Source organism: Mustela putorius, unplaced genomic scaffold (assembly GCF_011764305.1).
Source record: "Mustela putorius furo isolate JIRA1106 unplaced genomic scaffold, ASM1176430v1.1 tig00000095_pilon_pilon_pilon, whole genome shotgun sequence".
Classification (NCBI taxonomy): domain Eukaryota; kingdom Metazoa; phylum Chordata; class Mammalia; order Carnivora; family Mustelidae; genus Mustela; species Mustela putorius.
Window position 1 is genome coordinate 19647856 of NW_025421280.1, and position 15616 is coordinate 19663471.

Genomic DNA, 15616 nt, shown 5'->3' on the forward strand with positions numbered 1-15616 from the left:
ATAGTTTGGTCATGTTTATGCCTTATACCCTCTTATCTTTGGTAAGCTCCTTGTGCCAATGACCTTATCTTTCTCCTCTATAAGTTTAATAATTGATATTAGAGCAGTATATATAATAGACACTTGATAGTACTTGGCAGAAAAAGTTGTGTGGTCACTAAGTGAAGAGACAATCCATTTTGTAAGTTTGTAGAGAGCTTTGAAATGTGAATCTCTTTTCAGCCACTGTTGAACTCTACAAAAGGTAAGTTATTTTCATTTGCAGAAGATACTGGGTGACATTGTTTTAGTTCTGGTGCCCTAAATCTTAAATATTTAGCATATAAATATCCATCACAGATGTTATGTTAGGTTTTCATGTTGCTAATATATACTTAGAAAAGAGCTTGCAGATGCACCTGGCTTTTGTTGCTCTCTTTTAGTTCTAATAATGGGAGTAAGTCTAGTATGTTCTATACCTTGGAATGTTGGGCATGACCACAAGTAGTCTTGAAATTAACTTTATATGGGCTTTGGACTAATACCCTTTTAAAAAAATTACAACAGAAATCAACCAGACTATTATGAAGTGGTTTCACAGCCCATTGATTTGATGAAAATCCAACAAAAGCTAAAAATGGAAGAGTATGATGATGTTAATCTGCTGACGGCTGACTTCCAGCTGCTTTTTAACAATGCAAAGGCCTATTACAAGGTAAGAAAGCATCCCGTTTGGACAGTATCCAGTTTGATAATAGTTAGGCTGTTCACTGTTTATTATTCTAGGAGGTAAGTAGTGTTTTCTCATTTGGTGGTTTGAGTTTGTTTCTTTAAGAAAGAGACTGAAAGGGACGTCTGGGTGGCTCAGTGGGTTGAGCCTCTGCCTTCAGCTTAGGTCATGATCTCAGGGTCCTGTGATCGAGCTCCGCGTTGGGCTCTGTGCTCGGCAGGGAGCTGCTTCCTCCTCTCTCTCTGCCTACTTGTGATCTCTGTCAAATAAATGAATAAAAATCTTAAAAAAAAATAAAGAAAAAGAGACTGAAGGTTCATATAGTGTGATGCCATTTTTACTTCTTTTGTGTCTGTTCAAATCTTTTGCCCATTTTTCTCTTGAGTTGTTTGTCATTTTCATATCTATCTCAGAAGTTTGTTTTTTTTTTTAAGATTTTATTTATTTATTTGACAGTCAAAGATCACAAGTAGGCAGAGAGGCAGGCAGAGAGAGAGGAGGAAGCAGGCTCCCTGCTGAGCAGAGAGCCCAATGTGGGGCTCAATCGCAGGACCCTGAGATCATGACCTGAGCCGAAGGCAGAGGCTTTAACCCACTGAGCCACCCAGGTGTCCCTAGAAGTTTTTTTATATATTCTAGATACTAATCCTCTCTGGTTATATTGGTTAAATGTATCTTCTCCCGCTATGAGGCTTTCATTCTTCGTGATGTCTTGATGAATAAAAGATTATTTTAATATAATCAAAATTATTGCTTTTTAACTTTGTGGTTTGTCATTTGTGTCTTGTTGCAGAAATCCCTTTTATCCGAAGATTATAAGACACTCTTATATTTTCTTCTAAAAGTTTAATAGTTTTGTTTTTCATATACAAGCCTTTAAGGCAGCTCAGATTGGTTTTTACATCTTCTGTGAGGTAGGGTTCTGTTTTGTTTCCTAACAGGAATAAGCAGCACCTTGAAGTGGCCATCCTCTGCACATTTGTCTGCACCATCAGTGCTCCCACCATTTTCATGTACTCACGGGAGGTCCCTTTCTGGCCCTTTAGTTTTGGCAAGTTTATCTGTTACTCGACTACTTTATTCTTGCCTTAGTTATTATGGCTTTATAATTTTTTATCAGGTAAGGAATGTACTGGTTATTGATTATTCTCGGCCCTTTTCTTATCTATTTATATGTTAAGTCAAGCATAAAAAAATTGGAGGTTTTATTGGAATTGCGTGGATTCTGTGGATCAGTCATATTTTGGAGAATTAACATAATGGTGCTATCGATTATTCCAGTCTCTAAATTTGATGTGTCATCATTTATGTAAGGCTTCTTTAAATTATTTCAGCAAAGTTTTAGAATTTTTTTGTTAAGATTCTGCAGTGTCATTAGATTTGTTCTTAATATTGTGTAATATGTATATGTATTTTTTTTCTTTAATTGAGAATAAATTCACAGTCTTTATTTATTTATTTGGCAAATGCTAATTTTTTTAATTTTCAGGTAGCCAGCATATAGTACATCATAAGTTTTTGATAATAGTGTTCAGCGATTCATTAGTTGCATACAACGCTCAGTACTCATCACAACACATGCCCTCCTTAGTACCCATCATCTCGTTACCCCATCCCTCTACCCCCTTCCCTTCTGTCACGTAGTCTTTTAAAGCATAGAATTCAGGGGTGCCTGGGTGGCTTAGTTGGTTAAGCGTCCAACTCTTGACATCATCTCCGGGTCTTGATGTCAGGGTTGTGAATTCAAGCCTGCATTGGGCTCCACACTGGGCATGGAACCTACTTTAAAATTAATTAATTTATTTATTTATTAGAAAGTATAGAATTCAGCATATTCACAAAGTTGTGCAGCCATCACTAATACATAATACCTAACTCCAGAATATTTTCATTTCCTCAAAAAAGAAAACCATACCCATTAACAGGTGCTCTCCATTTCACCTCCTCCCTGCCTCTGACAACCACCTTTTCTTTCCTTGTGGATTTGTCCTTCAGCACATTGCATATAATGGAATCAAATACTATCCGGCCTTAGGTGACTGGCTCCTTTCACTGTGCATGTCTTTGAGGTTCATCCATTTTGTAACAAAGAAGTAGTTCGTTCCTTTCTATGACTGGATAATGTGCTATTATATGGCTGTACCACACTTCGTTCATCCGTTTCCCAGCTGATGGGCACTTGGGTTGTTTCTCTTTTTAGCTATCATGAATAAAGGTGCTGTCAATTCTGTCACTAGAGTAAGGGTGGCTGGGCATTGGATACAAGATTCTGCATGTGTTCATCACACCTAGCTTGTTAATTATGTTGTTAAAATCATTTATATCCTTACTGATTTATCTGTACAAACTATTTACCAAATGAGGTGTTTTAAAATCTCTTACTCTGGGTGCGCTTGGGTGGCTCAGTGGGTTAAGCCTCTTGCCTTCTGCTCGGGTCATGATCCCAGGACCCAGGGCTCTCTGCTCAGCCGGGAGCCTGCTTCCCTCTCTTTCTGTCTGCCTCTCTGCCTACTTGTGATCTCTGTCTGCCAAATAAATAAATAAAATCTTAAAAAAATAAAATCTCTCGCTCTGATGATGAATTTGTCTGTTTCTCCTTATAACTCTGTTGATCTTTGCTTTATGTATTTTAAAATTCCAACTGGGAGCATACAAGTTTACAATTTTCGTATTGACCTAGTAAATTGTACTTTTTTTGCATTATGTAGTATCATCAGTAATGTCTTTTGTTTGAAGTCTGTTTTCTCGGATATTAATATAGTTCTAACAGATTTTATTTTTGTGTTTACCTAGTTTATTTTTCTTCCATTCTTTTCCTTCACCTTTTGGTGCCAGTGCATCTCTTGTAAATAGTGTATGCCTGAATTTCTATTAATACGGGTGTTAATCTTTTTAATTGGAATTTCATCTATTTACAGTTTCAGTAATGACGTTATGTTTGGATGTATTCCTGTCATTTACATTTCTACTTTCTCTTTATCTCTTCTTGTAATATTTTTTCTTGTTTTTCCTTCTGCCTTCTTTTCGTTTCATTTTGTTATTCCCTCTTACTTTCTCTTTTCTATGGGCGTTGTAAAATCTGTTGATAATCTTTTAGATCTTATTTAGGAAGCTTTAATGTATATAATTAATTTACCAAAGTCAAAAGCTAATAATCAGCATCTTAAACCTCCTTTTAAACAACACAAAAAAGACCTTAGAATAATTCAACTCTGATCTATTTATGCTACTGATATTTTGTATTTTAGTTCTTTTGTGGCAGATTTTTTAAAAAAGGATTTTATTTTGGGGTGCCTGGGTGGTACAGTTGGTTGAGCATCCGGCTCTTGATTTTGGCTTGGGTTATGATCTCAGGGTCCTGGGATCAAGCCCCACATGAGCTCTGTACTCAGTGGGGAATCTGTTTGAGGATTCTCTTTCTCCTTCTCCCTCTGCTCCTCCCCCTGCTTGCATTCTCTCTCTCCCTCTTTCTCTCTTAAGTAAATGAACCTTTTTTTTTTAAAAAAAGGATTTTATTTTTAAGTAATCTTTGCACCCAACATGGGACTGGAACTCACAACCCTGAGGTGAAGAGTCATATACTCCACTGACTGAGACAGCAAGGCACCCCTTTTGTGGCAGATTTTTAATCTACTCTTTATTCTTTTTTTTTTTTTTTTTTACTTTATTTATTTATTTGACAGAGAGACAGGGAGAGCAGGAACACAAGCAGGGGGAGTGGGAGAGGGAAAACAGGCTTCCCACTGAGCAGGGAGCCCAGTGCAGGGCTCAATCCTAAGACTCCAGGATCATGACCCGGAGCTGAAGGCAGATGCTTAACTGACCAAGCCACTCAGACGCCCCAGTTGATTTATTTATTTTAAGTAATCTTTATACCCAACCTGGGGCTCGAATTCATAGCCCCTGAGATCAGAAGTCTCATATCCTTCTGACTGAGCTAGCCAGTTGTCCCTATTCTTTATTCTTTTATTGCCATCAAGGAGTCTTCTGTCAATATAATTTTAGTTCCTTTAAAGGTTAGCTATCTTTTCTTTCTGGCTGTCTTTGGTTTCCTTTTGTCTCTTGTGTTCTACAGTTTCACGGTGATGTGTCTGGATATGAATATCCTTTTATTAGTATAGTCTGGGAACTGTAGGGCTTTCTGAATCTTTGGATTGATGTTTTTTAACAGCCTGGAGAAGTTTGCAGCTGTTCTGTCTTTGTATGCTGCCCCAGCCAAAGTGTCCTGCTAGAACTCGGATTGTGTGTTCTGCTAGAGCCCTCTCAAGTCTCTGTCTCTCCTAACCTTTCATAGTCCCCTTTTTAGTGCCTTTGTTGCTTTTAATGTAATTTCTTTTTCTTTTTTTTTTCCTTGTAAAGATTATTTATTTATTTATTTATTTGACAAAGATAGAGAGAGACAGCGAGAGAGGGAATATAAGCAGGGGTGTGGGAGAGGGAGAAACAGGTTTCCCGTTAGCCGGGAGCCCGATGCTCTGTCCCAGGATCCTGGAATCATGACCCAAGCTGAAGGCAGACGCTTAACGCCTGAGCCACCCAGGCGCCCCACTTTTTATGTAATTTCTTTAGTTCTTCTACTTTTCTTTGAAATCTGCTCTTAAACCACACTGTTGAGTTCTTACTTCTAATATTTGTATTTTTCATATTTTGGAAGTTTTCCGTTCAGGGTTTCCTGCAATTTGCTTCTATTTTTCAATCCCATCGTTTCTTTAAAAATGTTCAACATACTCATTTTTCATACTATGGCATAATTCCCAAATCTGAAATACTTGCATGTCTGATTTTGTGGTTATTTCTGCTGGCTTTCTTGTGTGGTTTCGTTCTTTTGTGTTTCATGAAATTTAACCTTGAGCTCACATTTCTTGGAACTTGATCTCTAGAGATTGTTTGAGGCTTAGCTTGAAATTGGGTTCATTCAGGGTAGTGTGTTGCTTATCCCAGGCACCTGGCCTGTCTTTATTAGGGCTAGCGTATGATGATTTCTCGGAGGAGAATCATCCCATGCCTCTCCTCTCCCTGCAGTGTTATGGTTGGAGATAAGCACACGTTGAGCAGGGTGGAGGATGAAGTGGGTAGTGTTGTTCCCAGGCATCACAGAAACTGAATTGTTTTTAAATTCCTGCTTAGGCTGCAAGTGTGGTGTTTGGAGTCCCAGCTTCTGGTGGGCTCTGACCTTTATCTCCTCTCCCTGCAGCTTCAGAGAGCTTTGAAAACTAAAGCTTTAGGTTTATCTTACCTTACAGAAGCCCTCAAGTGGACATCCGCTTCCGTGTTCTGCTCGGTCATCTGGGTTCCTGCTTTTACTCTATTCTTGCTCTTTTGAGGATTGCTTTCTCCTTATTGGCAGCACCTGGATGGATTTGAAAGTTTAGTTTTACTTATTTATTGTTTATTTTTTTAAAAATTTTATTTATTTATTTGTCAGAGAGAAACACAGTGAGAGAGAGAACACAGGTAGGGGGAGTGGGAGAGAGAGAAGCAGGCTTCCTGCTGTACAGGGAGCCTGATGTGGGGCTTGATCCCAGGACTCTGGGACCTGAGCTGCAGGCAGACACTTGACGACTGAGCCACCCAGACACCCCACTGTTTATTTTAACATTGGTTCCAGCATTGCTTTTACTGGAAAGTTTCAGTTAGAGTTTATCCCTATTATACTTTAAGAAAAGAAGTCTTTAACTAAAGTAGTAAATAGCTTAAAAATAGAAGTGATATTAGAACAATTGTTAGCTTCTACCCTTTACACTTACAGCCCGTAAACTGGGGCTTACCTTTTATTAAAGCTTTTTTTTTTTTTTTTTTTTTTTTTATTAATTTGACAGAGAGAAATCACAAGTAGACAGAGAGGCAGCCAGAGAGAGAGAGAGATAGGGAAGCAGGCTCCCTGCTGAGCAGAGAGCCTGATGCGGGACTCGATCCCAGGACCCTGAGACCATGACCTGAGCCCAAGGCAGCGGCTTAACCCACTGAGCCACCCAGGCGCCCCGGGGCTTACCTTTTAAATTGCGTATGTTCATGTATGAGTAATTAGGGTTAAATTTTTTTTTAAGATTTTATTTATTTACTTGTCAGAGAGAGAACACAAACAGGGGGAGCAACAGGTAGAGGGAGAAGCTGGCTCACCACTGAACAAGGAGCCTAGTGGGGTACTTGATCTCAGGACCCTGGGATCATGACCTGAGCCAAAGGCAGACACGTAACTGACTGAGCCACCCAGGCATCTCTGTTAGTGTTAATTTAACAAATCACTTATCTTTTGCCTCAAATCTTAATGTAATGAGATAATAGGTCATAAATAAATAAAATAATACGATTTCAGAATGCCTTTAAAACATATGCTTTGTTTCTCAGAAGAGGAATTGAGACTCATGTATCTTTTAATCATAAAGATTTCTAAATTTGTTGTAGGAGTTTCAGCATCGATGTCTTAGAATGCTAGTCTCTGCTGGAACAGAATGCTTTAAAAGTAGTTGTTGATTTACAATAAAATACTATTTATTTACTATTTATTTACAATAAAATACTAAAGTATTTTCTTTTGTCTTTGTTCATTTGTACAGCCAGATTCTCCTGAATATAAAGCTGCTTGCAAACTCTGGGATTTGTATCTTAGAACAAGAAATGAGTTTGTTCAAAAAGGAGAAGCAGATGACGAAGATGATGATGAAGATGGGCAAGACAATCAAGGCACAGTGACCGAAGGAGTAAGTGTGCAGCTGGAATGAGTAAGATGGACCTTTGTGAGAGTGGACGAGGCCCCCCTACCTGTGATTTCTTCTGTGCTGCTATGGGCAACTGGGTTTCCTGTGGTGTGGTATTGGTAACTAGGAGGGTAAGGGGGCATATGACCAGAGATCCCCACTCCGATTACAAGAGATCCTAGGACATCCTGGACATTGAGTGCCATGAGTGGTTGTTTTCATGCGTTGCTCTTACATTAATGCATATTTCCTATTCAGTTTTAAGGAGAACCTTCATATTATCAAGGACTGTTCCAGTTTTGCTGGATTGAGACAGAACAGTAGGCAGTATTGTGATTAAATGTTGGAGAGTCATTGGAATCACCTTAGAAATATTTTTTGTAGCTTGTACTGCTGCTGTTCCCAGAACATGCCAGATGTGCTCTTGCCCCTAGGATTTTGCAGTTGCTCTTCTGCTTGGAACATACGCTTCCTTTGGCTCTTTCTGTGACTGGCTCTTTTTCATGATTCTAACATCACTTAAAATTAAGACAGCTAGGAGAGGACTTTCCTGATGACCTGTCTAAATTGTTTGCCCTGTACCCGTCTTTTCCCATCATCACATCACTCTGTTCTGTGGTCCTCAGTTTTTTGTTACTATATGTTAAATAACTTGTTTATCTGTTTGCATGTTTACTTTCTTTCTTCTTCCAAAGAGAATGATAGCTGCACAGAAAATACCACCTTATTCACCTGTTGCTGGCATCTAGACTGTGAGGGGTGTGTAGGTACTGGTAAACACTTGATGAACGAGCACATGTTTAATTAGAGGAAGAAGGATAATAAAAGTAAGGACATTGCTCTTCTGTAGCTAAATAGTGAGACACCTAAAGATGAGCGTTCCCCTTTCTTCCCTAAGTAAACCTCAATAGGCCTTCTCCTGAAACTTCAACACAGAGAAAAGAAATGCTAGGTGAATTTCTCAAAAATTTAAATACTTCGGGGCATCTGGGTGCTCATTCGGTTAAGCATCCAACTCCTGGATTTGGCTCAGGTCATGATAATGGAGCTCCACATTGGGCTCTCTGCTCAGCACGGAGTCCACTTAAGATTTCCCCTCTCCCTATGCCTCTCTGCCACACACCACCCACATGCTCTCAGTTTCTCTCTTTCTATTAAAAAAAGAAAGTAACTACTTCTTGGACTCTCAAAATGTAGCTCTTGGGTACCTTGTCACTTCTTTCTGGCAGTTAAATGATTAGAATTAGGTAGAAGGCAATTAACTAGGGATTCCCTGGAATTTTACTCTCCGGTATTAATATAGGAACAGCGATTTACCCCATGCTTTCTTGGGCAGAGGGCTCAGTCGTCTTATAGGCCTCCAAGCTTCTAGTCAAAAAATGATACCACCTGCATTTAGGACTTGCCTGTGTTTTTTTGGTAAGAAATTGGGAGGATCTTGCACATTCATGTTTATACCTCCCAGGCTTCTTCTTGGCCCTAAGTTCTTGTGAATGGGGAGGGTATTTTCAAGCTTCTCTCTCTCTTTTTTTAAGATTTTATTTATTTATTTGACAGAGAGAGAGCACAAGTAGGCAGAGAGGCAGGCAGAGAGAGAGAGGAAGCCAAGTAGAGAGCCCAATGCGGGGCTTGAGCCCAGGACCCCAAGATCACAACCCCAGCCAAAGGCAGAGGCTTTAACCCCCTGAGCCACCCAGGCACCCCGCTTCTCATTTTTAAATTCAAAATGATTTCCTTGGAGCCTTCCCAGTTGTGGAAATAGGTTCTATGAGTGCATTCGCACACTGTAGCACATGTTGCATGTCATCTGCAACACGTGTTTCCGGAGGAGCTGTTTGGGTTGGGAGGAAAGGAATCTTGGCTGCAGAATATAACTCAGCTCTTTTTGAAACTAACTCTGTGGTACTGTGTTTTAGCCAGGAAGTAAATGACTTAAGCATGGGTATTTTTAGTCTGATTTCATCAGTGTTTTGTTGGTTCTCTAAGCTTATGTAGTTGGAAACTCTCAGAGAATCACGTTTTATTTGTTAAATATTTGTTATGTGTTTGTTATTGCCAGGCACTGTGCTGGGCTCAAGAGATGTTAATGTTCTTTCTGTGGAGTTAATGTTGGACCTTAAAATTGAGACTGTACTAAATACAAAAGACCTGTTAGATGAGGACACAAAGACCAATGCTTTTGTGGTTTAAGCCAGAAATACCATTACCCTTTCTTTTGTATGCACAGAACATGGTTCTATAACTCTTTTGTTTAAGATTTATTTATTTATTTTAGGGAGAGAGTGAACGTGTCAGGGAGGAGCAGAGGGAGAGAATCTCAAGCAGACTCCCTGCTGACTGCAGAGTCCTACATGGGGTTTGATCTCTCAACCCCAGGATCATGACCAGAATCAAAAGAGTCGGGTGTTTAAACAGTTGAGCCACCTGGCGCACCCATTTTCTGTAACTCTTGATGCAAACATGCCATTGCTCACTGTAAAAACCAGCTTCAGACTCAGATCTTGCCTGGCCAAGTACTGTTTGGGGCATATACTTTCCCATGTGGAAACAGTAAATAAGGTAGGAGTAAGTCAGCCAGTCTGCAGGGCAGAAGTAATGTGCATTATTTGATATGATCTCTATTTGCTTTTGAGATAGCTAGAATTCTGTCATTACATCTGATAGAGCCACCCCATGGGTAGAAGTATATATTTGCAGCTTTACATGCATCCTTGTTCTACCAGAATATTCAGACTTCAGTAGTTAGGAAGAGCAGATGTAGAGAGAGTCAGGTATCTTGGGATATGTTTTCCCTGTCTCAGTTGCTCAGAGCCTAAGAAGGTTTGCATTTCCATCATTTCATACATATGGCACTTGAATTTCACTGTTACAGTGTTTACTGTGGAATAAACTTCAGTAAAAGGACCTGATCCAAGGAATTTAGTTGCTGAGGTAACATAAGGAGCCTCCTTAGTTTCATGTATGCCATTCCAGGGGTGCAAGCCCCATGTCCGCATCAGAGCGTTTCTGTGGTATTATTGAATAATACTAAATAAGTAAACAGTACTAAATAAGTACTGTTTATAATTGCTTTTTGAATTAATTTTAACATTTTAGCATTGATGTTTGGATTTCTCTCACAGTCATTCTCTCTCTTCTCTCCTTCCTGCTAACCTCCTCCTCCCAGTCTTCTCCAAGTTACTTGAAGGAGATCCTGGAGCAGCTTCTTGAAGCCATAGTTGTAGCCACAAATCCATCAGGACGTCTCATCAGTGAACTTTTTCAGAAACTGCCTTCTAAAGTGGTAAGTGATGCAATTAAAAACAGGGGAGTTAAAGTGTGTTTTTGTTTCATATGGTTTTCATTTTTCAGTACTTCAGAAAATTTATTAGTTCTTAGTAAATAAAGGCATTGGAGGCTGCCAAGTGACCCTCCTTGAGGCCACAGCAGCAAGCACATAGGACATGTTCTACCATTTTATCTTGCCTGAAGGTTGTGAATTTAAAACAAAATTGTTTTTGATTGGTTATTCTTACTGTTTGGTTTTTGTTTTTTATTGTAAAATATATATATAAGATTTACCATTTAACCATTGTAAGTGTATGGTTCAGTGAGGTAAGTATATTTGTATTGTATGTCTGTTTGCTTAATTAAAACTCTGTATCCATTAAACAATAACTCCCCATAAAATAAAATAAAGTAAAAAAATAAAATACAGGGTGCCTGGGTGGCTCAGTGGGTTAAGCCACTGCCTTCGGCTCAGGTCATGATCTCAGGGTCCTGGGATCGAGTCCCGCATCGGGCTCTCTGCTCGGCGGGGAGTCTGCTTCCTCCTCTCTCTCTCTCTGCCTGCCTCTCTGCCTACTTGTGATCTCTCTCTGTCAAATAAATAAATAAAATCTTTTAAAAAAAAAAAATACAAACAAAAAACCCAATAATTCCCTATTCCCTCTCAGCCCCAGCTTCTGGCAACTACCGTTCTGTGTTCTCTATGAATTTGACTGCTCTAAGTACCTGATCATAAGAGAACTCATACAATATCCTTTTGTATCTGGCTTATCTCATTTAGCATTTATTCAGTGTTCATCCAGGTTGGAGCATGTGTCAGAATTTCCTTCCTTTTTAAAACTAAGTAAATACTCCCATTTGTGCATATACCACATTTTATTTGTCCATTTATCTGCCCATGGACATTGGGTTGTTTCCAATCTTGGTGACTCTTAAAATAACAAAATAAGTACATAAACTAAGCCTTTTATTTGTAAAAGAGAAGAAACATTCTCTTTGCTCAGGAGACAGAATGAGAATATAAATGAGTTCTTCCTCTTTTAGTTCTGATCTCCTGGTGATGGAGAAGAGAGAGATCTAGTAGTACTCATCTACCCCAAAGAGGAAGAGGTTTTCTAGACAAGTGAGACCCTTTGAAAATGGCAGGGCCTCTTGTGGCTTCATAACCAAAAGGCAGTGAACATCACTAAAGTCCCACTGTAGCCCATGGAACCACAAACATTTTGATGGCCTCCGCATTCTTGTATTTCTAGACAAGGATATATTTTTAGAAGTACTTCACTGTCGCATGTAACTCCATTGTGATGATTTACTTTTTATCTACCTCCTTCCCACATCCCTGAATTTAAGAACAATTATGTCCTATTTTCTTTTGTATCCTTGCCATTTAGTTGGAATCCAGCATGTCACTGGTGTGCAAGAAATGCTTAGTGACTGATAAGCGGCGTGCAGTTTTCCCTATCAGTCATCGACACGACTGGTTATTTAGAGAAGTGTCTTGACTAGTTGTAGGACAGTTACCACATTAGAAGTAAAGCAGACGGGCACCTGGCTGGCTAAGAGGGTGGAACATGCAAGTCTTGATCTTGGTGTCATGAGTTCAAGCCCCATGTTGGGTGTAGACTTTACTTTAAAAAGTTAAAAAGAGGACGCCTGGGTGGTTCAGTTGGTTGGATGACTGCTTTCTGCTCAGGTCATGATCCCGGAGTCCCAGGATCGAGTCCTGCATCGGGCTCCCACCTCCACGGGGAGTCTGCTTCTCCCTCTGACCTTCTCCTCGCTCATGCTCTCTTCCACTGCCTCTTTCTCAAATAAATAAATAAAATCTTAAAAAAAAAAAAAAGTTGAAAGAAAGAAAGTATATATGACCACTGCTATTCTAAGTGTGGATCTGATTAGAAAAATACAGTGATTATATTGGTCATATGGTTTAAATTTTAAGAGAAAAGGAAAACTGTACGATGAATCCTCAAAAAATTAAATACAGATTTACCCTATGATCCAACAATTCCACTTTGGGTACATACCCAAAGGAATTGGAAGCAGGAGCTCAAAGAGATGTGTACACCCATGTTCACAGCGGTATTATTCAAAATAGCTAAAACATGGGAGCAACCCTATGGCCCTCAGTAGATGACTAGATAAATGAAATGTGGTATATACATACAGTAGAGTATTTTTCAGCCTTTAGAAAAAGAATGAGGGGGAACCTGGGTGGCTTGCTCAGTTAAGAGTCTGCCTTTGGCTCAGGTGATGATCGCAGGGTCCTTAGATCAAGCCCTGCATCCTACTCCCTATTCAGCAGGAAACTTGCTTCTCCCTCTCCCTCTGCCCCTACCCCTGCTTATTCTCTCATTCTCTCTCTCAAATACATAAATGAAATATTTAAAATAAATTAAAAAGGATGAAATTCTGACACATGCTAAAATGAACCCTGAACACATTATAGTAAGTGAAATCAGCCTGTCACAGAAGGACCAATAGTGCATGTTTCCGCTTGTAGAAGGTACTCAGAGTATTCAGATTCATAGAGAAAGTAGAATTGTGGTTTCTAGGGACTGGCAGGAAGAGAGAGGGGGCAGTTATTGTTCAGTGGGTCTAGAGATTCGGTTTGGGAGGATGAAAAGTTTAGAAGCTGGATGATGACCATGGTTGCACAATAGTGTGAAAGTACTTAATGTCACTGAACCACACACTTACAATGACTAAACGGTAAATTTTTTGTATATTTGACCACAATTTAAAAAATATATAAGAAAGGAGTATAGTCTTTATTCAAGACCTACTCTTATTTTGCAGGAGATCATCACCAGTGGTCAAGCCACCAAGGGTGACTTGGAGCAATAAAACAATATCCTGGGGCACCTGGGTGGCTCAGTCAGTTAAGCGTCCCAACTCTTGATCTCAGATCAGGGCTTGATCTCAGAATCATTAGTTTAAGCCCCCCATTGGGCTCCATGCTAGGTGTGGAGCTTATTTTTAAAACAAACTAACTAACAAACATGTTTAATATCCTGTTCCTTCATTCCAGGAGAGCTTTTGGGAATACCATGTAGCAAAAGTTGGTTGGAAAAAGCAGGTTCCCATTGGTCCCTCGGGATGTGACAGTTTGAAAGTCAGCAAGGACTGAGATTGGGAGGGCAGGGCAGTTTTTACCTTTCCTTTATGAGCCCTTCCCAAGCTGAATTGGCTGAAGGGGGGGATTGTGAATGTGTAGACCCAACAGCTGAGATTACAGTCCACCCCAGCCAGGGTGGCCTTGCTATAATTTGTCTTCTGAAGTAGAATTGATAGAGAGGGGGCAGAAAACGGGTTTGATCCAAGCAAAGAAAAGAGTAGGGTTAAGAAAGTAAGGGTAAGCTGAGGAATGAGATGAGAGGAAGCATCCCTGAGATCATGCCTTCAGCCCGTAACTGGGTGAAGGCTGTAGTCTCCTGCTTTTTGTTGTTGTTTGGGCTTCAAGGACTTGAACAGGTTGGGAGAACTTTGAGAGCCCACATAGGAGACCAACTTTTTTTTTATTAACATATAATGTATTATTTGCTTCAGGGGTATAGGTCTGTGAATCATCAGGCTTACACAGTTCACAGCACTCACCAAAGCACATGCCCTCCCCAGTGTCCATCACCCACCCACCGTATCCCTCCCCCGCTCACCCCCAGCAACCCTCTGTTCCCTGAGATTAAGAGTCTCTTATGGTTTGTCTCCCTCCCCAGTCCCATCTTCTTTCATTTTTTTGGGGTTTTTTTTGTTGTTTCATTTTTTTGTTTCATTTTTTTCCCCATGTCCCCCTGCCCTGCCTCTCAAATTCCTCATATCAGAGAGATCGCATGATAATTGTCTTTTTCTGATTGACTTATTTCTTTCAGCATAATACTCTCTAGTACCATCCATGTAGTTGCAAATGGCAAGATTTTGTTTTTTTTTATTTTTGGTCAGCTTCATTTGTTTCTTCCAAGGAACCAAACCTGTAGAAAAGACTTGGGGCAGTGAATACAGTGTGGGCATTGTTTTTTTGGTTTTTGTTTTGTTTGTTTGTTTGTTTTAAAGACTTTATTTATTTATTTGACAGAGATCACAAGTAGGCAGAGAGGAGGGCAGAGAGATAGAGGAGGAAGTAGGCTTCCCGCTGATCAGAGAACCTGGTGTGGGGCTTGATCCCAGGACCCTGGGATCAGAACCTGAGCCAAAAGCAGAGGCTTTAACCCACTGAGCCACCAAGGAGCCCCTGTTTTGTTTTGTTTTTAAAGATTTTATTTATTTGAAAGAGGGCACGCATTCAGAGGAGGGGCAGAGGGTGAAGGAAAATCTCAAGCTAACTCCCGCTGAGCACAGAGCCTGACACGGGGCGCCATCTCACGATCCCGAGATTGAGACCTGAACTGAACTGAGGAGTCAGATACTTAACCAGCTGAGCCATCCAGGCGTCCCTGCACTGTGGACTTTGTGAAACTCTTCAAGAACATTCCTCTAGCATACTTTACTTATTTTCTTGTGATGAGCTAATATTTGATAAGAAATCAGAGAGTGCTTATAATTTTACCTTTTGTGGGTTTTTTTTTTTTTTTTTGAAGATTTTATTTATTTATTTATTATATAGAGAGAATGAGAGACAGAGACAGGGCATGAGCTAGGAGGAGGAGGCAGAGGCAGAGGGAGAGGGAGAAGTAAATTTCCCACTGAGCAGGAAGCCCGGGCTTGATCCCAGGACACTGGGATAATGGCCTGAACCAAAGGCAGATGCTTAGCTGACTGAGCCATCCAGGCACACCTTTTACTTTGATTCTTTAATGTGGTTTCACTTAATGTGTTTTAGTTTGAAAAAAAATTAATTTGACCAAAATAAGTAGAAGCATTAAGTTAAACATGAAGCTAACAAACTTGCAACCTTATGCAGTTTAAGATCCACAAGAATTTTATATGAGGGGCGCCTGAGTGGCTC

The 15616-nt window shown here is 39.9% G+C and overlaps 1 protein-coding gene across 15 annotated transcripts in view; it reads left to right on the forward strand.

Moving 5' to 3' along the window:
* PBRM1 (polybromo 1) overlaps positions 1–15616 on the forward strand; it is a 127583-nt gene that overhangs the window by 15534 nt on the left and 96433 nt on the right. For all 15 annotated transcript variants that reach the window (XM_045079085.1, XM_045079097.1, XM_045079102.1 and 12 more), the window contains 3 exons: positions 547–694; positions 7267–7410; positions 10574–10690. In XM_045079085.1, the coding sequence (XP_044935020.1) occupies positions 547–694; positions 7267–7410; positions 10574–10690 (409 nt within the window). The remainder of the gene's footprint in view (positions 1–546; positions 695–7266; positions 7411–10573; positions 10691–15616) is intronic.